At 41.1% G+C, this 21,729-nt stretch overlaps 1 protein-coding gene across 1 annotated transcript in view; it reads left to right on the plus strand.

The window, feature by feature from the left end:
- Nucleotides 1-21,729, plus strand: part of fibcd1a (fibrinogen C domain containing 1a) — a 114,177-nt gene that overhangs the window by 86,317 nt on the left and 6,131 nt on the right. Inside the window, exon 7 of the mRNA XM_029637233.2 lies at nt 14,416-14,595. Within this exon, the coding sequence (XP_029493093.1) occupies nt 14,416-14,595 (180 nt within the window). The remainder of the gene's footprint in view (nt 1-14,415; nt 14,596-21,729) is intronic.

The following is a 21,729-nucleotide window of genomic DNA, read 5'->3' on the forward strand; positions in this document are numbered from 1 at the left end:
GCTGCAGCCACTACAAGAAATGGCAAGTACTAGCAAAAACACACAGGCAGCTATTCAATATTCAAAATTACATCAACATGTGACGCACAGGTGCATCTATCGACTGTGGGGTTAATGGAGGAATTAGCTTTGGGACATTATTTGATGCATGATCTATAGTTCTTTGCACAGAGAGTGTTATTTAATGAAAGCCTCTCCAACATTATCCAGGAAGAATCAGGAATTCCCCAGGGCAGCTGTCTAGGCCCCTTACTTTTTTCAATCTTCATGAGTAAAGCCAGTGTGTCTATGTATGCGGATGACTCAACACTATACACATCAGCTACTACAGTGACTGAAATGACTGCAACACTTAACAAAGAGCTGCAGTTTGTTTCAGAATGGTTGGCAAGGCATAAGGTACTCCTAAATATTTCAAAAACTAAAAGCATTGTGTCATTCACTGAACCCCAAACCTCAACTAAATCTTGTAATGAATATTGTGGAAATTGAGCAAGTTGAGGTGACTAAACTGTTAGATTGATACAACAGTAGCTAAGATGGGGAGAATTCTGTCCATAATAAAGCGCTGCTCTGCCTTCTTAACAGCATTATCAACATGGCAGGTCCTACAGGCCTTAGTTTTGTCACACCTGGACTACTGTTCAGTCTTGTGATCAAAGAGGGACTCAGGAAAATTGCAATTGACTCAGAATAGGGCAGAATAGGGTACATGGGGAGCTAACATTAATAATATGCATGTCAATCTCTCCTGGCTCAAAGTGGAGGAGAGATTGACTTCATCACTACTTGTATTTTTGAGAGGTATTGACATGTTGAATGCACCGAGCTGTCTGTTTGAACTACTGGCACACAGCTCAGATACCCATGTATACCCCACAAGACATGCCACCAAAGGTCTTTTCACATTCCCCAAGTGAAGAACAGACTACGGGAGGCACGCCCCCCATAGTCTGTTCTTGACTTGGGGGCTGTGAAGGGGACTGTGAAGAGTTCTCTGGTGGCATGAAGTCAACCTCTCCTCTCTCATGACTACATGGAACTCTATTCCACATCAAGTAACTCATGCAAGCAGTAAAATTAGATTTTAAAAACAGATAAAAATACACCTTATGGAACAGCGGAGACTGTGATGACACACAAACACAGGCACAGACACATGCATACACACACACAATAACTGAATGCACTCACTTAATGTGATGTGAAATCTGTTGTGAAGGTATTGTAACATTTTAAAAATTGTATAACTGCCTTCATTTTGCTGAACCCCAGGAGCAGCTGCTGTCTTGGCAGGAACTAATGGGGATCCATAATAAATAAAAATACAAATAGATGAGAAACACATCTACAGTATATTGACAATACTATCAACATATTCATTGAACATTGTATTGTCAAATTAAATTGCAGTTGAAGATTTACCAAACTAGTGGAAATATTTGTTATGTTAGTGTGTATACTGTAGCCTTGTCCCGCTCCAGGCCTCACAGTGGTCATTATGGAGTGCTATTGCTCAGTGAGCTGCAGGCATTATCTCTCTCACAGCTCCACTCTTCCTACTCTCTCTGGGTTTAAACACATTGACCCCTCAAAACACACACACACACTGCACTGACTCTATGCACGCACACTGGACTCTACCCACACACTCACACATACTTACACTAGATACGCCCACACACACATAACCATAACATGCGCACACATGTATACTGACTACACACACACACTCACACCAGTGGAGGCTGCTGAGGGGAGAACGGCTCATAATAATTGCCGGAACGAAGCTAATGGAATGGAATGAAACACCTGGAAACCATGTGTTTGATGTATTTGATACCATTCCACTGATTCCGCTCCAGTCATTACCACGAGCACCGTCCTCCCCAATTAAGGAACCACCAACCTCCTGTGACTCACACACACACACACACACACTTTCACACTCACCACATATGCTGCTACTGCTCATTATCTATCCTGTTGCCTAGTCACTTTACCCCTACCTATATGTACATAGCTACCTCAATTACTTTGTACCCCTGCACATCGAATCGGTACTGGTATTTCCTGTATATAGCCATGTTATTTTTACTCGGTATTGTAATTGTTTATTCACTGTGTATTTATTCCTTTTTGTCACTATTTTATTTGTTATATTATTTATTTTTTATCTTTAACTCTGCATTGTTGAAAAAGGACCCGTAAGTAAACATTTCACTGTTAGTCTACACCTGATCTTTACGAAGAATATGACAAATACATTTTGATTTGATTTGATTTGACACACCAGCCCTTCCGTTGCTGTCTTTCCATTCAGTTGATGTTAATTGAAATACTGCTGACAAACTAATGGTCATAGTATGTCTGTGTTATTCTGTGTGTGAGTGCCTCGGAGTGTTATGCAGTATGTGTGTAGTTGGATTACTATTGTTTACTTAAAGTGATGAGATGGGCTGGATCAATCACGTTTGATGTCCTGTGTTTTTATAGCGTTGTTTGTGCAGACATGGCAAATGCCTAAACCGGCACTCCCTTTGGATCTGACAGATGAGTTGTATCCATTGGTCAGGAACCAGATTCAGCCAGGTATTCACTGGTGAAGTTTTTCTCTTGATGTTCTCTTGTAAATTGATATTTAGTCCCTTCAAAGTACATACAGCTCTTGCAAGTAAATGATAAGGCGTTCACAGCCGCTGCAAAGTTATCCTCAATATATTGAATAATGTAAGCTACAGTTCTGTTTTTAGTCTGATATGTATATGCCCTGTATTGCAGACCCTCCCTGAGTCCCTAATCTTATATAGTCATAAAGTAAATCGCTATAAAGAACTATGGATGGCGGAGAAGGAGAAAGATAAAGAGAATGTAAAACATTGTATTCCATTGTTCTAGAATAATATCTCACAATAGCATAGAAGCTATGAGCAGGGGTCACCAACAGTGAATATATTGTTGTAATTGCTAAATTTTCTTGACCATAATGTATGTACCTACAAATACCTAGGTGTCTGGTTAGACTGTAAACTCTCCTTCCAGACTCACATTAAGCCTCTCCAATCCAAAATTAAATCTAGAATCAGAATTCGCAACAAAGCCTCCTTCAATCATGCTGCCAAACGTACCCTCGTAAAACGGACTATCCTACCGATCCTTGACTTCGGCAGGGCAGCGATCCTTGACTTCTACTCAGCAAATTGGATGTAGTCTATCACAGTACCATCCGTTTCGTCACCAAAGCCCCATATACAACCCACCACTATGACCTGTATGCTCTCGTTGGCTGGCCCTCACTACATATTCATCTCCAAACCCACTGGCTCCAGGTCATCTATAAGTCTTTGCTAGGTAAAGCCCCGCCTTATCTCAGCTCACTGGTCACCATAGCAACATCCACCCATAGCACATGCTCCAGCAGATATATTTCACTGGGATGACCACTTCCTTTGGCCGCCTTTCCTTCCAGTTCTCTGCTGCCAATGACTGGAACGAATTGCAAAAATCACTGAAGCTGTAACTTTAAGCATCAGCTGTCAGAGCAGCTTACTGTACCTGTACACAGCCAATCTGTAAATAGCACACCCAATTACCTCATTCCCATATTGTTATTTACCCTGTTGCTCTTTTGCACCCCAGTATCACTACTTGCACATCATCATCTGCACATCTATCACACAGTGTTAATTGTAATTATTTCACCTCTATGGCCTATTTATTGCCTTACCTCTCTACTCTTCTACATTTGCACACACTGTACATAGATTTTTCTATTGTGTTATTGACTGTATGTTTGTTTATGTGTAACTCTGTGTTGTTGTTTTTGTCGCACTGCTTTGCTTTATCTTGGCCAGGTCGCAGTTGGAAATGAGAACTTGTTCTCAACTGGCCGACCTGGTTAAATAAAGGTGAAATAGATCAAATAAAAAATAAAAAATTGTATTGAGCTCCATGTCAAAAGATAGTGTAAATGGTCTGAGACATTCTCATAATGGTATATCTGTCAGCACAATACTAGTGTGATTCCTGATCACACAACTAGTTTTGATCTTCGCCTCTAGATGATTCTAATTACAGGTCTCTCTAAATCCCTCTCCTGTAGCACTCCTTCATCTCTGACTACTTGTCAAATAACACCATAGAGTGAAGGCCTGTGAATTGATGAATGGTCTCTAATACGGTTCCAATCGGCCTTTTTCCCCACTAATGTACAAGTTCCCACTCCCAATGTCTCCTACGTTGGATGGAATAAGTCCGCGAATTGTACTGAATTTTATAGAGATGAGCCACCATGACATCAGCTATTCCCTGTTGTGTCGTTTGCCAACATAATCACAGAGTCGTGTGGACCATTCTCCCGCCATGTTAAATAAAACGTTATTTGGCTCAGCGTTATTAACCTCTCTGGGATAAGCCAGGGAAAATGCAGAGCGCCAAATTCAAATAAATTACTATAAAAATCTAACTTTCATTAAATCACACATGCAAGATAGCAAATTAAAGCTACACTTGTTATGAATCCAGCCAACATGTCAGATTTCAAAAAGGCTTTTCGGCGAAAGCAAACGATGCTATTATCTGAGGATAGCACCTCCGTAAACAAAAGAGAGAAACCATATTTCAACACTGCAGGTGCGACACAAAACGCAAAAATAATAATATAATTCATGCCTTACCTTTGACAAGCTTCTTTTGTTGGCACTCCAATATGTCCCATAAACATCACAAATGGTCCTTTTGTTCGATTAATTCCGTCGATATATATATCCAAAATGTCCATTTATTTGATCCAGAAAAACACCGGTTCCATCTTGCGCAACATGACTACAAAATATCTCAAAAGTTACTTGTAGACTTTGCCAAAACATTTCAAACTACTTTTGTAATACAACTTTAGGTCTTTTTTTACGTAAATAATCGATAAAATTGAAGACGGGATGATCTGTGTTTAATACAGGAAGAGAACAAACTGTAGCTAACTTTCTGGTCACACACCTTTATCTAACAGTACATTTCAAGTGACCCTCGTTCAAGATGGCAATCCTTCTTCATTATACAAAGGAATAACCTCAACCAATTTCTAAAGACTGTTAACATCCAGTGGAAGCGATAGGAACTGCAAGAAGGTCCCTTAGAAATCTGGATACCCAATGAAAACCCATTGAAAAGAGAGTGATCTCCAAAAAAAAAGATCTGAATGGTTTGTCCTCGGGGTTTCGCCCGCTAAATAAGTTCTGTTATACTCACAGACATGATTCAAACAGTTTTAACTTCAGCGTGTTTTCTATCCAAATCTAATAATATAATATGCATATCATATCTTCTGGGGATGAGTAGCAGGCAGTTGAATTTGGGCATGCATTTCATCCCGACGTGAAAATACTGCCCCGTGTCACCAAGAAGTTAATCATGTGTTTCGTTAATCGCTTTTGTGGTTGTCTTAGACTAACTACTTATCTAACTCTGCGATAAACTCTCTGCTTGTTCCACTGTCCAGAAATGGACTGAAATAAATTAGAACCACCAGTGTTATTTTGGCCAACCCATTTTGCATAAAATGTATATGCTATCACACCATTAAGCCTTTTTATCAATCCAATCCATGCCTCTGCAATTTGCAGCCAACTTGTGTTCAACTGAGGTGAATTCCAAGTCGGGGGAATTAGATGAACAGAGCTACAAGCAGATACCCTAACTATTTTCCCTTGACTAATCTTGGTCGCATACCATACAATGTTTCCTCTGTATCTCAACTTGAATATTCATTGTTTGGATTGTTTTGAATTAAATGCATTTTGTACTTTCAAAGGTAGATTTTTTTTGACTCTCCGTCTGTGAGTTTGTTGATTGGGTTGACCACAGTAATTTTTCCTTTTAGTTTCATCTGAGAGGTGTAATGACTAATGATGAGAGAGAGATGATGCCTGACTAGCCGAGGATGTCACGCCCTGATCTGTTTCACATGTCCTTATGTCCTTGTGCTTGTCTTCACCCCCCTCCAGGTGTTGCCCATCTTCCCCATTATCCCCTGGGTACCTGTGTTTTCTGTCTGTCTGTGCGAGTTTGTTTTGTTCCTCAAACCCACCAGCGGGTTTCCCCTTGCTCCTGTTTCCCCTTGCTCCTACACTTTTGTTACTTCGACATTGTCTGCACCTGGGTCTTACCTTCAAATGTGATAGAGGAGGCGAAATCAAGTCAATGCCCTGGAAGATAAGATGTTGATGCTCCTGAGAGTGAATTTAGCTTGATTGTATTTCTGAATTTCTCTTGACGCGACAGTATCATATAGCCAGTACAGAAGTTCAGGGGAGTCATTTGTCATTCACGCGTAGGCATAGATATGTAGGTAAACCATGCGTAGGATCATTTCCATGCAAAGTGTGAGATTTATCAATATGAGCGCAGTGGTGTAAAGTACTTAAGTATATATACTTTAAAGTACTAAAGTATTTTTGGGGGATATCTGTACTTTACTATTTATATTTTTGACTACTTTTACTTCACTACATTCCTTAAGAAATGTGTACTTTTTACTCCATACATTTTCCTTGACACCCAAAAGTACTCGTTACATTTTGAATGCTTAGCAGGACAGGAAAATAGTCAAATTCACGCACTTATCAACCGAACATCCCTTGTCATCCCTACTGCCTCTGATCTGGTGGACTCACTTAACACACATACTTCTTTTGTAAATTATGTCTGAATGTTGGAGTGTGCCCGTGGCCTTCCGTAAATAAATTTTAAAAACAAGAAAATGGTGCCATCCAGGCCTCCCCGGTGGCACAGTGGTCTAGGGCACAGTGGTCTAGGGCACTGCATCGCAGTGCTAGCTGTGCCACCAGAGACCCTGGGTTCGAGCCCAGGCTCCCTCGCAGCCGGCCGCAACCTGGAGGTCCATGGGGCGACGCACAACTTTACTTTTGATACTTAAGTATATTTTAAACCAATTACTTTTAGACTTTTACTCAAGTATAATTTTACTGGGTGACTTTAACTTTTACTTGAATAATTTTCTATTAAGGTATCTTTACTTTTACTCAAGTATGACAATTGGGTACTTTTTCCACCACTGTATGAGTGTTTGCTTGAGAGTGTGTGTAAATTTACGCACAGTCATGACCATGCCTATAAACAGTGCCAAGTGGTGGAATAAGGGAACTGCTTGTCAATGTAGAATGGAGAAAACACAAAACAAGAACACTTGCTCTTCCATGACATAGACTGACCAAGTGAATCCAGGTGAAAGCTATGATCCCTTATTGATGTCACTTGTTACACCGAACAAAAATATAAACGCAAAATTCAACAATTTCAACGATTTTACTGAGTTACAGTTCATATGAGGAAATCAGTCAATTTAAATAAATTCATTAGGCCCTGAGAATACAGATACTACAAAATACTGTTGGTCACAGATACCTTTAAAAAAAATGGGCCTCACAATGGGCCTCATCACGGTATTTCTGTGTATTCAAATTGCCGTCAGTAAAATGCAATTGTGTTCATTGTCTATAGTGTCTATAGTTTATGCCTGCCCATAGCATAACCCCACCACCAGCCTTCTGTTATGTATATAAAGTGTATCATTGGGATGCAAACTCAACATTTCAACTGTATATCTGACATAGTAAATGTGTCTTCTTTTTTTAAGACCATAACCATGTTTGTTAGGTGTAGACTTTTGTTTCAAAGTAGATTTGTTTAAGACTACCAAGAGACACACTCTGTGTGAGACCCTGATTTTTTAAAATTTTTTTTACCTTTATTTAACTAGGCAAGTCAGTTAAGAACAAATTCTTATTTTCAATGACGGCCTAGGAACAGTGGGTTAACTGCCTGTTCAGGGGCAGAACGACAAACTTGCAACCTTCCGGTTACTAGTCCAACGCTCTAACCACTAGGCTACGCTACCGCCCCAATTTAACCCACTGCAGTAGAAGTTTGTGTCAAGAACTGCAAAGTTGTTGGGATTTTCATGCTCAACAGTTTCCAGTGTGTATCAACAATGGTCCCCTAACCAAAAGACATCCAGCCAACTTGACACAACTGTGGGAAGCACTGGAGTCAACATGGGCCAGCATCCCTGTGGAACGCTTTTGACACCTCATAAAGTCCATGTCGTTCTGGGGGCAAAAGGGGAGAGGAGTGCAACTGAATATTAGGAAACTGTTCCTAATGTTTGGTATATTCAGTGTATATGTTGAAAATGTCTGAAATTGTGAGAGTAATAATTTAATAATTATTGTGAATTCATACAACATACCGATTGGCATCTCACAGCCCTCGATGAGCTAATGTTTTGGATGCAATCATCAGCAAAACAACCTGTGTATGACACTTGAAGGAGTTTGATAAATCACACTTTTTCAATGCTTTATATTATACTGTCTCTTAGGCCGTGTCTACACTTGACACTTACATGTGACTTCTGCTATCAGAATGCGAAGATCGCATTGAAAAGACAGGTCTAGACACATAAAAGTCGCATTGTGAGGAGGTGGTCAGGGACGCATTGTGTGTAGATTTATCCTGTCTGGATGTAATCAGGCTACCGAAAGCGCATACAGTGGGAGACGTGGTCAGCACTCCGACCACAAGACTCAACTATGTTTTGTTTGGCTAGGATTATGCTAACCCGTTTGCAGTCCGTTTCGCTTTGCATGCCAGCTAGCTGGCTGTTAGCTACAGTAGTTAGCTACTGCCATCGAGTTGTTGTTGTGTTGTTGTCATATTTAGCCTATTCAACCGTTTGTAGAATGCGTATTTGCATTTGAATATAGCGCAGTGAAAATTAATCTGGACACATTTAAATGTAAGTATAGACGCATGATGTGTTCAGAATTCAAAATCGGAACTCCATGATCAGAATACAAAAACTGCATTAACTGTCAAGTCTAGACACAGCCTTATAGTCTCTCCCCTTCGTAATTGTACAAGCTTCATTAGCTCAGCTTTCGCAGAGAACGGCATTTTATTTTTAATTGAATAATTGCTATTTCATAAGCCTGTAGGTTAAACAATGACAGAGGTTAGCTGGATATTGGGCGGTCTCCCCTGGGAGTGTTCCCCTCAGAATTGCTGAATCCAGGAGGACGCTTCTCATGGAGAAGAATGTCAAAGACAAAACAAAAGCTGCATCAAGCCTAATTAAATCTTCACCCTTATTTGCATAGAACTGCGCTAAAGACGGAGAATGGCTTTGCCAAATCAACTCTGCACAGAGACCTGAGCCTCCTCAATGCAGACGTGCTGGAAATGAGTGAAATCAATACCGATGCAGTGATGTGCCTGTCTACGGTGCCGAAGCCACAGGCGAAACCAGATATTTAAAGTAGGGGGACGTAGGGAGGGCCCCAGGTGTCATGGTGGGATGATTAATTTAGAGCAGAACTAAGAGGCTCCATGTCACCCTTTCTGACGCGTGTTCAAAGAACCCCTAACCTAGACCTGCAACTCTCAGGGTCGGCGCAGACGGCTGTGTGATGTACTCTATGAAGTCAGCCTCCTCTACCTCTCACCTCTCTCTATGCCTTTATCTGACAGGGGAGGAAGAACGCCCGCGCTAGATGTGTTACCAAGAACAAGCACGACTGAAAAGTAAAATCCTGCTGCTGCACAGATGGAAGAGTGTATTCTTAATAATTGGTGGCCAGGAATGTTGCTTCCTGAGGGAAAGGTAGTGTAGTCATGATCATAACCAGGTGGCAAGATTCATGTTTCCTCCTGGCACAATAAAAAAAAGAGCTGGTTAATAAATGCATCAAATGTGGCCAATCTCCTATACATACAATAATTACCGGTACTCACCTTAAATAGTTACTCAAACATCATTTTTTATTAGACCAATTTTACAGTTTCTTCATAGTTACATGTAAGCCACACAATTTAAACTTACTTTGAAATGTATACAACTACCTCATCAACTTTACTTGGTATATTTGTCACTGAAGTGATAATTCCCATCAGCATCTTACGGGTGCAAAGACTAACTAATAATCTTTAACAGTTGAAGTCGGAAGTTTGCATATACTTAGGTTGGAGTCATTAAAACTCGTTGTTCAACCACTCCACAAATTTCTTGTTAACAAACTATAGTTTTGGCAAGTCGGTTAGGACATCTACTTCATGTATGACACAAGTCATTTTTCCAACAATTGTTTACAGACAGATTATGTCACTTATAATTCACTGTATCACAATTCCAGTGGGTCAGAAGTTTACATACACAAAGTTGTCTGTGCCTTTAAACAGTTTGGAAAATTCCAGAAAATTATGTCATGGCTTTAGAAGCTTCTGATAGGCTACTTGACATCATTTGAGTCAATTGGAGGTGTACCTGTGGATGTATTTCAAGGCCTACCTTCAAACTCAGTGCCTCTGCTTGACATCATGGGAAAATCAAAAGAAATCATCCAAGCCCTCAGAAAAAAAATTGTAGACCTCCACAAGTCTGGTTCATCCTTGGGAGCAATTTCCAAACGCCTGAAGATACCGCGTTCATCTGTACAAACAATAGTACCCAAGTATTAACACCATGGGACCACGCAGCCGTCATACCACTCAGGAAGGAGACGCGTTCTGTCTCCTAGAGATGAACGTACTTTGGTGCGAAAAGTGCAAATCAATCCCAGAACAACAGCAAAGGACCTTGTGAAGATGCTGGAGGAAACAGGTACAAAAAGTACCTATATCCACAGTAAAATGAATCCTATATCGACATAACCTGAAAGGCCGCTCAGCAAGGAAGAAGCCAAAGCTCCAAAACCACGGTAAAAAAAGCCAGACTACGGTTTGCAACTGCACATGGGGACAAAGATCGTACTTTTTGGAGAAATGTCCTCTGGTCTGATGAAACAAAAATAGACCATAATGTTTGGCCATAATGACCATCGTTATGTTTGGAGGAAAAGGGGGGAGTTGCAAGCCGAAGAACACCATCCCAACTGTGAAGCACGGGTGTGGCAGCATCATGTTGTGGGAGTGCTTTGCTGCAGGATGGACTTGTGCACTTCAGAAAATAGATGGCGTCATGAGGGAGGAAAATTATGTGGATATTTTGAAGCAACAAGACAGCAGTCAGGAAGTTAAAGCTTGGTCGCAAATAGGTCTTCCAAATGGACAATGACCCCAAGCATACTTCCAAAGTTGTGGCAAAATGGCTTAAGGACAACAAAGTCAAGGTACTAGAGTGCCTATCACAAAGCCCTGACCTCAATCCTATAGAAAATTTGTGGGCAGAACTGAAAAAGCTTGTGCGAGCAAGAGGCCTACAATCCTGACTCAGTTACACCAGCTCTGTCAGGAGGAATGGGACAAAATTCACCCAACTTATTGTGGGAAGCTTGTGGAAGGCTACCCAAAATGTTTGACCCAAGTTAAACAATTTAAAGGCAACGCTACCAAATACTAATTGAGTGTTTGTAAACTTCTGACCCCACTGGGAATGTGATGAAATAAATAAAAGCTGAAATAAGTCATTCTCTCTACTATTATTCTGCCATTTCACATTCTTAAAATAAAGGGATGATCCTAACTGAACTAAAATGGAATTGTTACTAGGATTAAATGTCAGGAATTGTGAAAAACTGAGTTTAAATGTATTTGGCTATGGTGTATGTAAACTTCCGACTTCAACTGTATGTGTCAAAGTCATTAACAAAAACTATTTAAGGCATTACCAATTACTGATTAAACATGCAGTCCGGGTTCTTAAGCGCAACAAATTCGTAACATATTGTGCGAATCGGATTCGTAACATAAAGTGTAATAATATAACCCAGGACATAACATCATACGAAATGGACGACATAGTACACAATTCGATAATGTAGTACACCAAAAACAGGGATCCGTTTTGACACTGCACCACCACTTTCAAAACTATTGGCTGGAATTATACAAAGGTTCTGGAGTATCACTTCAACACCTGAGTGTTAAGATTTAATTTGAGATAATGAATATGCTGTTAAACGTCTCCACTGCAATGAGCGCTATTTCATTGGATGAGAGATTCTCAAGGGGTCTAATTAAAACCTAAGCACAATTATGGAAATTCACAGGAAAGTGCAGTTTAAATATAAGTAGTGTGCTTAATTTCCCCAAAAAATTCCAAAGCTTTGATGCTGGAAAATGTTAAATGATTTGGCTTGAGATATGTAAACTGTCAGTCTAAAAGCCAAAAGGAGCTGGGGTAAAAAGATACATACTGTGAGCACAGGGATGTAGGGTTAAGACAACACTGAAAAACTCACATTTTGAGGCATGAGAATTGATAGATTGACCATTTTGCGTTGATAAGGACAGACCTACCGGTATGTGCCAGACGGCTCAACTGGGATGAATGAGTGAAGGTCAGACAAAAAGAGGTTCAAATTGTAAAACAGCATGGAGAGTTGTTCATCTCATCAATAATTCAAAAGAGAACATGCAAACTGGCAAGTAAATGCATTTTTTTATTTGTGCTTTTTCAGTGTACATATCTATCTGTTTCAACATACTGGTATTCTCTATGGCCTGAGGCTCTGCGTGTACCAATTAATGTCTCAAACTTTTTCCCAAATGATGAAATAACTATCAGATCTATCTGATTGGTACACGTTGCTCTAGTCTAGATGGTCGTGAACTGTTATGGAGACGCATGCAGACAGTGCCACGTCACTTAGTGCATTTGTGCATCATGCACATCGTCTAAGATGTCCTTGAGCTCCACAGTTTCACAAGTCCACAACACCCTCTTACGTTAGCCCTTCGCTCATTCAATAAGTATTCCAACCTTGTGTGTGTCTGATGAAATAAACAGTCAATACAGAACAAGTTGAAGGGCACACAAAACACATTGTAGCTTCCCAATATTAAGACAATGTATTCCAGAATATGAAGCTGTTTGCCTTCAGTGTTATTCTCCTGCCCTCTGTTTCCTGTGATCTGCAGGTTGGGGAGAATGTCAGACAATCTCTGTAGACCGCTCCTTGCAGAGGGATTATCAGGCAGTAGCAGCGATCAATGCCCGAAAAGGCATGGTCACAAAGGGGGGTTTGTGTCGACAACACTGACAACCACACAAGTTTACCCTGAGACACTGAAGGCTGTGGTGGTTTATTTACTGTAGTTACTGAGTTGTCTGTGGGTGTCTTTAATCTCAAATTCTGTAGTCCTTATTTCTTCAGGGGCAAAACTAGTACATATGATTTCATATTATGGATGATGCCACGATGCCATCTTATAGCTTGTTTTGCGAACACACCTAAGTGCACGCAGAGTTCCATTTGATCTGTGATTATAATAGTATCTCATAATTAATAATTGTTGAATTTCTTATATGATCCTAACACACCCTTACAAAAAGGAATGGTGCCCCGTGTGAGGGAAACCCCTTTATATTCTATCGATACAGGTGCACGAGTGGGCACACCGTTGCAGCTGTGGGTGCCATTGTGGAGACTGATGATAACCTTCCAGTGTAAATAGCCCATCTATTTGCTGTGGAATGAACCCATTAAACAACACTGTTTATTTACATTTACATTTAAGTCATTTAGCAGACGCTCTTATCCAGAACTCTAGCGATATGCTCTGCTGCTGGGAGAAGCCTATCCAATGGATCCAGCTGTTTGAACAATGTGTCTGCACTGGGCAGAGGACGGATTAGGGGGGAGAGAGATTAGGCTACTTGGTGTGGCTTTCCACTGTAATATTAAGGTCATTCTCGAGTGCTGAACCTTTTGGAGTTAAACTTAATCTAAAATCGATTTAGACGCTCCTCCAGCAGCCATGTAGTGAATTGGTCAATCAGCGTGCTAGCGATGCGTTCCAAGATTTCTATATGAGAACATTAACTCTTTCTGGTATTTGAGACCACCGCACCATAGCACATACAATATGCATACAGAGCATTATGGGTAATAATGTGATAAATGTTAATTGTGACTTTCTCCTCAATTTTCTCCTCACTGGCTATGTGAAAACTAATGTGGAGGCCCAATGAAATGACGTGGAACCAACATGGAATAGACGTTGAATTGACGTCTGTGCCCAGGTGGGGTTCACTTGTAGGAACCATACGAGGTGTTCCACAACTGTCGACAACAGCTGTAGAGACGCAGCATGATTGGCTTAGCACCGGCAAAATCTCCTGGCCTATTGTTTTTCTGTCCTGGTGGTATAGCACATAGACCAGTCTACGGCCTACAAAGAGAATTCATATAAGGGTTCCTTGCCAAGCACCCATATACTTGCAGAGATAGAGAGGTGCACCCACTGGGTCTGAAACACCTGAAAAGTTAGTTACTGTGCCTTGGATAATGTTATCGTTCAGTGATGGAAAGTGCTCCATTGTGCCATTCCTATTTCTCCATCTTGAATCACAGCTGTTCATGTCAGATCATGATGGGCCTCTCCTCTGTTTCGTCTCAGGTTTGAAGAGGATGCATGCCTTGACCATCCAAGCCAACTACGAGCTGCGAATTGACCTGGAGGACTTTGAGAACAGCACAGCTTTCGCCCAGTACGGAGCCTTTGGAGTGGGACTGTTCTCTGTTGACCCGGATGAGGATGGCTACCCGCTGACTATTGCTGACTACTCAGGCACTGCAGGTAATGCAATACCCTACCGTACTGTAGCCATTTATTATGGCTCATACCTGTCGGTTTAGTAGACTTTATAAATCCCCTATAAACCCTATAAATTCCAGTTCGTTTAAACTTCTTTAAAACTTGTAATTTCTATTGGTTCTACTGATCTTTCTATTGGTCCTACTGATCTTCCTATTGATCCTACTGATCTTCCTATTGGTCCTACTCATCTTCATATTGGTCCTACTGATCTTCCTATTGATCCTACTGATCTTCATATTGGTCCTATTGATCTTCATATTGGTCCTACTGATCTTCATATTGGTCCTATTGATCTTCCTATTGGTCCTACTGATCTTTCTATTGGTTCTACTGATCTTCCTATTGGTCCAACTGATATTCCTATTGGTCCTACTGATTTTCATATTGGTCCTACTGATCTTCATATTGATTTTCATATTGGTCATACTGATCTTCCTATTGGTCCTACTGATCTTCCTATTGATCCTACTGATGTTCCTAATGATCTTCTTATTGGTCCTACTGATCTTCATATTGGTCCCACTGATCTTCATATTGATCCTACTGATCTTCATATTGATCCTACTGATCTTCATATTGATCCTACTGATCTTTCTATTGATTTTCATATTGGTCCTACTGACCTTCAAATTGGTCCTACTGATCTTCATATTGATCCTACTGATCTTCATATTTCTCCTACTGATCTTCCTATTGATTTTCATATTGGTCCTACTGAGCTTCACATTGGTCCTACTGATCTTCCTATTGGTCCTACTGATCTTAATATTGGTCCTACTGATCTTCCTATTGATCTTCATATTGGTCCTACTGATCAAATCAAATCAAATCAAATGTATTTATATAGCCCTTCGTACATCAGCTGATATGTCAAAGTGCTGTACAGAAACCCAGCCTAAAACCCCAAACAGCAAGCAATGCAGGTGTAGAAGCAGGTGTAAAAACTCCCTAGAACAGCCAAAACCTAGGAAGAAACCTGGAGAGGAACCAGGTTATGTGGGGTGGCCAGTCCTCTTCTGGCTGTGCCGGGTGGAGATTATAACAGAACATGGCCAAGATGTTAAAATGTTCATAAATGACCAGCATGGTCAAATAATAATAATCACAGGCAGAACAGTTGAAACTGGAGCAGCAGCACGGCCAGGTGGACTGGGGACAGCAAGGAGTCATCATGTCAGGTAGTCCTGAGGCATGGTCCTAGGGCTCAGGTCCTCAGAGGGAGAGAGAGAGAGAGAGAGAGAGAGAAAGAGAGAAAGAGAGAATTAGAGAGAGCATACTTAAATTCACACAGGACACCGGATAGGACAGGAGAAGTACTCCAAACTGACCCTAGCCCCCCGACACATAAACTACTGCAGCATAAATACTGGAGGCTGAGACAGGAGGGGTACTGATCTTCCTATTGGTCCTACTGATCTTCCTATTGGTCCTATTGATCTTCCTATTGGTCCTATTGATTTTCTTATTGGTCCTACTGATCTTCATATTGGTCCTATTGATCTTTCTATTGGTCAATTCACCCCTCTCTGGGAAGATATACAGTACAGTTTTGAAACATCCAGATATCTGGAAAATCTGATTCAGACATCTGTCAACCAATACGAGAGATCTTTTCAGCTGTAGATCATGAGTAGCAGCATCCAGGCAGTGTGTGTGTGTAATTCTCCTCGATTCAGCTCTATCGCAGGGGGCTCTTTTGGATGTTAATTGGATCCCTCTACTCAGTTAGTCCCAGGTTCCCCTCCTCAGACCCTCACTCATGGTTGGGCCCAGCCAGACAGACTGTTGACCTTCTGGAGCTGCTGGAAAGGGCAGGAATAATGAAGTTGCAAGATGCCTCTGTGGCCACGGCTAATAAAACAGGTCGTTATTACGGCCCAACATAAACAAACATTCGGATGATCATAAATCAGGAGGAGAATACTGCTTCCACTCGTGTTTAATTAGTGAGGTAGTCTTTAAAGGGCTGCTGCTTGGGATTCAGGGAACATTGATTCCCAATCTTATCAATTAAAACAGTTTTTTCATCAGATTAATTGATTCTCTAGTATTAAAAAAATAACAAGTTTATTTAATTAAGGTTGATACTGAGGCGGCACTGTGTTGGCTTTAGCACAGTCCCGAGTTTTCTTTCAATACCTGCATTTAAATGATTTGTTCTTCATATTTGGTTTCAATTGACGAACATTTAGGAGTAGCAGGTTGAGATTTAACTGCTGAAACTAATGACAAAGTATCTGTTCAAAAATTGGCTCGGACTAAGACAACGCGTGTACATTATTTCACTGTTTGCACTCTATCCGTTTACCCACAAAACTGTCTCTGCCCTTCTATTCTTTGATACTTCATCTTCAACCCCTGCATAGATTATTGAACTATTATCAATAACAACAAACATAATGGTTCTGTCCTACAAAGATGGACATAGGGCTGTAGCGATTCATGACATTTTGTTAGACGATTATTGCCGGTCTCACAATAATTGACCGTTAATTAACATAAACACGTTTAGTATCTCCAGGCCTCCACACATACAAGCTGCATTACAGCCACTGATTTGCAACATCTCAGTGCACCTTTGCAACATCTACATTTTTAAAAAGTATAAAAAATCTATTGAATATACACCATCCATTATTTATTTTAGGCAGGTCTAAAGAAACATTATGATATGTTGAAAATGTATACCAAAATATGCGCCATGCCATAGGCTTGTTCGTTTAGCTGACACGATATGCTTATACAGTTCATTCGGAAAGTATTCAGATAGCTTGACTTTTTCCAAATTTTGTTATGTTACAGCCTTACTCTAAAATGGATTCACTTGTTTTTTTCCCCTCATCAATCTACACAGAATACCCCATAATGAAAAAACAAAAACAGGTTTTTACAGGCCCCAATCTGAGGTCCTGAGCTCTGGAGCAGGTTTTCATTAAGGATCTCTCTGTACTTTGCTCCATTCATCTTTCCCTTGATCCTGACTAGACTCCCATTCCCTGCCACTGAAAACATCCGCACAGCATGATGCTGCCACCACCATGCTTCACCGTAGGGATGGTGCCAGTTTTCCTCCAGATGTGATGCTTGGCAATCAGGCCAAAGATTTGAATCTTGGTTTCATCAGACCAGAGAATCTTGTTTCTCATGGTCTGAGAGTCTTTTGGGTGCTTTTTGGCAAACTCCAAGCAGGCTGTCATTTGCCTTAAGGAGGAGTGGCTTCTGTCTGGCAACTCTACCATAAAGGCCTGGTGGAATGCTGCAGGATGGTTCTCCCATCTCCACAGAGGAACTGGAGCTCTGTCAGAGTAACCATCGGGTTCTTGATCACCTCCCTGACCAAGGCCCTTCTGCCCCGATTGCTCATTTTGGCCTTGCGGCCAGCTCAAGGAAGAATATAGGTGGTTCCAAACTTCTTCCATTTAAGAATGATGGAGGCCATTGTGTTCTTGGGGACCTTCAATGCTGCAGACATTTTTTGGCACCCTTCCCCAGGTCTGTGCCTTGACACAATCCTGTCTCGGAGCGCTACAAACAATTCGTTCGACCTCATGGCTTGGTTTTTGCTCTGAGTTATTTGGCAACTCTAGTTGTGAATGATACAAACCTTAGAATGTCTTAGAAATCAAAACATATACAGTATGGACTACATGATGCGACTATAGGCTTTTTATGATTTGAGAAAGAGGCAGAAAAAGCTTGTGCTCTGTTCCTTGCCTCAGGCTGCACATCTGTTCTCTCATCAAGTGATCATATTTTCACCCATCATACTATTCTCAATTTAATCTTGTCTTAACTAATATGTAATAATTAGTTTAGAATGGCCCATTATCAAATGGGCAGGGACAGGGGCAGGGAAAAAAGCGAATGGAGGCCACACCACACGCTTTCCAGCCAGTCTGTTTTTCAAAGATGCCTGGTAGGCTACTTCGGTTTTATAGCCGAGCTGTGCTTAATATGAACAGCTGAGAAGTAAATATTAAAACACTTATTTCACTCCACACATCAACCACTGTTTGAGGAGTGTGCTCTCACTGCGCGACAGTGTAACGGCTTTCTTCTGTGGACGAAGTATCGGACCAAAGCGCAGCGTGGTTAGTGTTCATCATGTTTAATAAAGACAATAAACGTGAACACTACAAAATACAAAACAACAAAATGTGAAAACCGAAACAGTCCTATCTGGTGCATAGACACAAAGACAGAAGACAACCACCCACAAAACCCAACACAAAACAGGCTACCTAAATATGGTTCCCAATCAGAGACAATGACTAACACCTGCCTCTGATTGAGAACCATATCAGGCCAAACATAGAAATGGGAAAACTAGACACACAACATAGAATGCCCACTCAGCTTACGTCCTGACCAACACTAAAACAAAGAAAACACAAAAGAACTATGGTCAGAACGTGACAGACAGGTGATATTCTGCCCAACTCTGTGTGCCATGGGCTCTCCAACCCTATTCTTGCAGCTACCCAGTGCTTCACTTGGGAAACCAAGTGAAATCTGTTTGGAAACATCGATAGTAACATGTTTTCACAACGAAGCATACTTCACTAAACTGTTGACAGCCCCTCTCTCTGCACGCTGGAGAAAGAAATGAAGGAGAGAGGGGATGAAATGGAAACGTAAGGTGGTGAGATATTCTGGATAGCTAAAGGTAATCTGTCACTCAATTAATTATGAAAATATGAAACATTCCCTATTACTAGGCTATTCAAAATCACCCTGCACAATCAATGAACCAACTGCATCGCCCAGGGCTATATGTTCGCTCCCAGACTCATGGATAGAAATGTTGGAGTGAAGCAAAAGGTCCATCCAGTATGCATCATAATACAGTCTACACTCAAAGGCGATCACTCAAATTTGTTTAATTGTGGAGTATAGGCAGCCGCTAGACCAATTATGTACCTCTTAAATCATCACTTTTGTTTTATGTTTTTCTGCCATCTGTAACATGCGGTAGGCTATGTATTATATAATGGCACAATCATTATTTTAATTCAGTTTTTGTTCGGGCTTGGGCTCATAAGCCTATGCATATGCATAATCTGTAATATGCGTATGGGTGTTTTGAATGAATCATCACCTTAGAAAGCTCTGTCCATTTCATTGTGTTAGGCTTTGAAACGACATCCACAATGACATGTTTTACACACAGTTTCAACCTGCTTTTGAACCTCTTTCTTCAAATTGATTATCACAGTGAGATGGGTTTTAAAAGCAGATACTGTTTAGAATAGAAGTGTTTGATGTGATTTTCGATTGCATTTGGATTGTGGTTAGTGGTTAGAGGGAAAATAGAGCCCTGAGTATCAGGCCATTAGGACCCGATGGAGGGACAATAGAGCCTTGAGTATCAGGCCATTAGGACCCAATAGAGGGACAATAGAGCCTTGAGTATCAGGCCATTAGGACCCGATGGAGGGACAATAGAGGCTTGAGTATCAGGCCATTAGGACCCGATAGAGGGACAAAAGAGCCTTGAGTATCAGGCCATTAGGATCCGATGGAGGGACAATAGAGCCCTGAGTACCAGGCCATTAGGACCTGATGGTTGTTAACGAGTTGTGTACTACCAAAGCATGCCCAGAGTGCATAACAGGAGATTACCATGACTCAACGGTCACATGGAATTATACTGCAGTCATGACTCATGACTGCCGGTGTGGTGGTAATACGGTCATCGCAACAGCCCTAGTTGAGAGAGAGAGAGAGAGAGAGAGAGACCGCAACAGCCCTTGTTGAGAGAGAGAGAGAGACCACAACAGCCCTAGTTGAGAGAGAGAGAGAGACCGCAACAGCCCTAGTTGAGAGAGAGACCGCAACAGCCCTAGTTGAGAGAGAGAGAGAGAGAGAGAGAGAGAGACCACAACAGCCCTAGTTGAGAGAGAGAGAGAGAGAGAGAGAGAGAGACCACAACAGCCCTAATTGAGAGAGAGAGAGAGACCGCAACAGCTCTAGTTGAGAGAGAGAGACCGCAACAGCCCTAGTAGAGAGAGAGAGAGAGACCGCAACAGTCCTAGTTGAGAGAGAGAGACCGCAACAGCCCTAGTTGAGAGAGAGAGAGAGACCGCAACAGCCCTAGTAGAGAGAGAGAGAGAGACCGCAACAGCCCTAGTTGAGAGAGAGAGAGAGACCGCAACAGCCCTAGTAGAGAGAGAGAGAGAGACCGCAACAGCCCTAGTTGAGAGAGAGAGACCGCCACAGCCCTAGTTGAGAGAGAGAGAGACCGCAACAGCCCTAGTAGAGAGAGAGAGAGAAAGAATTGGTAAACACCTTGAGTGCTTACTCTCAGAACTTAAAATAAACGCTTTAATGACAGTTTGTTACCTAACTGAAATGTTTTAACCGTTTCATTAGGAGGACAAAAAAGGAATACGATAACCCATGAGTGCTGAATAATTTTTGCTACAATGCCCGTGGAGAAGAGCATAAGTTCTCTCTGATGTTTTAATGTATTCATTATGATTGTGAGTTCTGTTGCATGTTTAAATACTTTCGCTGCTCTCGTTGTAGATTTCTCAGATTTTTTTTTATTCAAATGTGTCCTACATTACATTGCATTACATTTTTATAATGGTACAGTAGGCATCCTTTTTCGGAGGCGTTTTACAGAATTGAAGATGTTAATCATTAATACAGTGTTTCATTATCATATCCTGACACTATGTTAACAATTATTCAATATTATAAAGGTTGCCAACCTTTTTCTCAGTAATCCACAAGCTTGTTGATAAGAGGTAGAGTAGGTAGGCCTACAATGCTCCGGGGTACTTCTTCCATAGGAAGAGAGGCAGACTGACATAGGACTGCAGTTTTCCCCAATGAACTGACACTGAGATTTGTGCAATTACATGATTTTACTATTATCATCACCACTCCCTTTCATCTTCATGATTTTACTATTATCATCACAACTCTCTTTCATCTTCATGATTTTACTATTATCATCACCACTCCCTTTCATCTTCATGATTTTACTATTATCATCACCACTCTCTTTCATCTTCATGATTTTACTATTATCATCACCACTCCCTTTCATCTTCATGATTATACTATTATCATCACCACTCTCTTTCATCTTCATGATTTTACTAT

The sequence above is a fragment of the Oncorhynchus nerka genome, linkage group LG27 (assembly GCF_034236695.1).
Source record: "Oncorhynchus nerka isolate Pitt River linkage group LG27, Oner_Uvic_2.0, whole genome shotgun sequence".
NCBI classification, from domain to species: Eukaryota; Metazoa; Chordata; class Actinopteri; order Salmoniformes; family Salmonidae; genus Oncorhynchus; species Oncorhynchus nerka.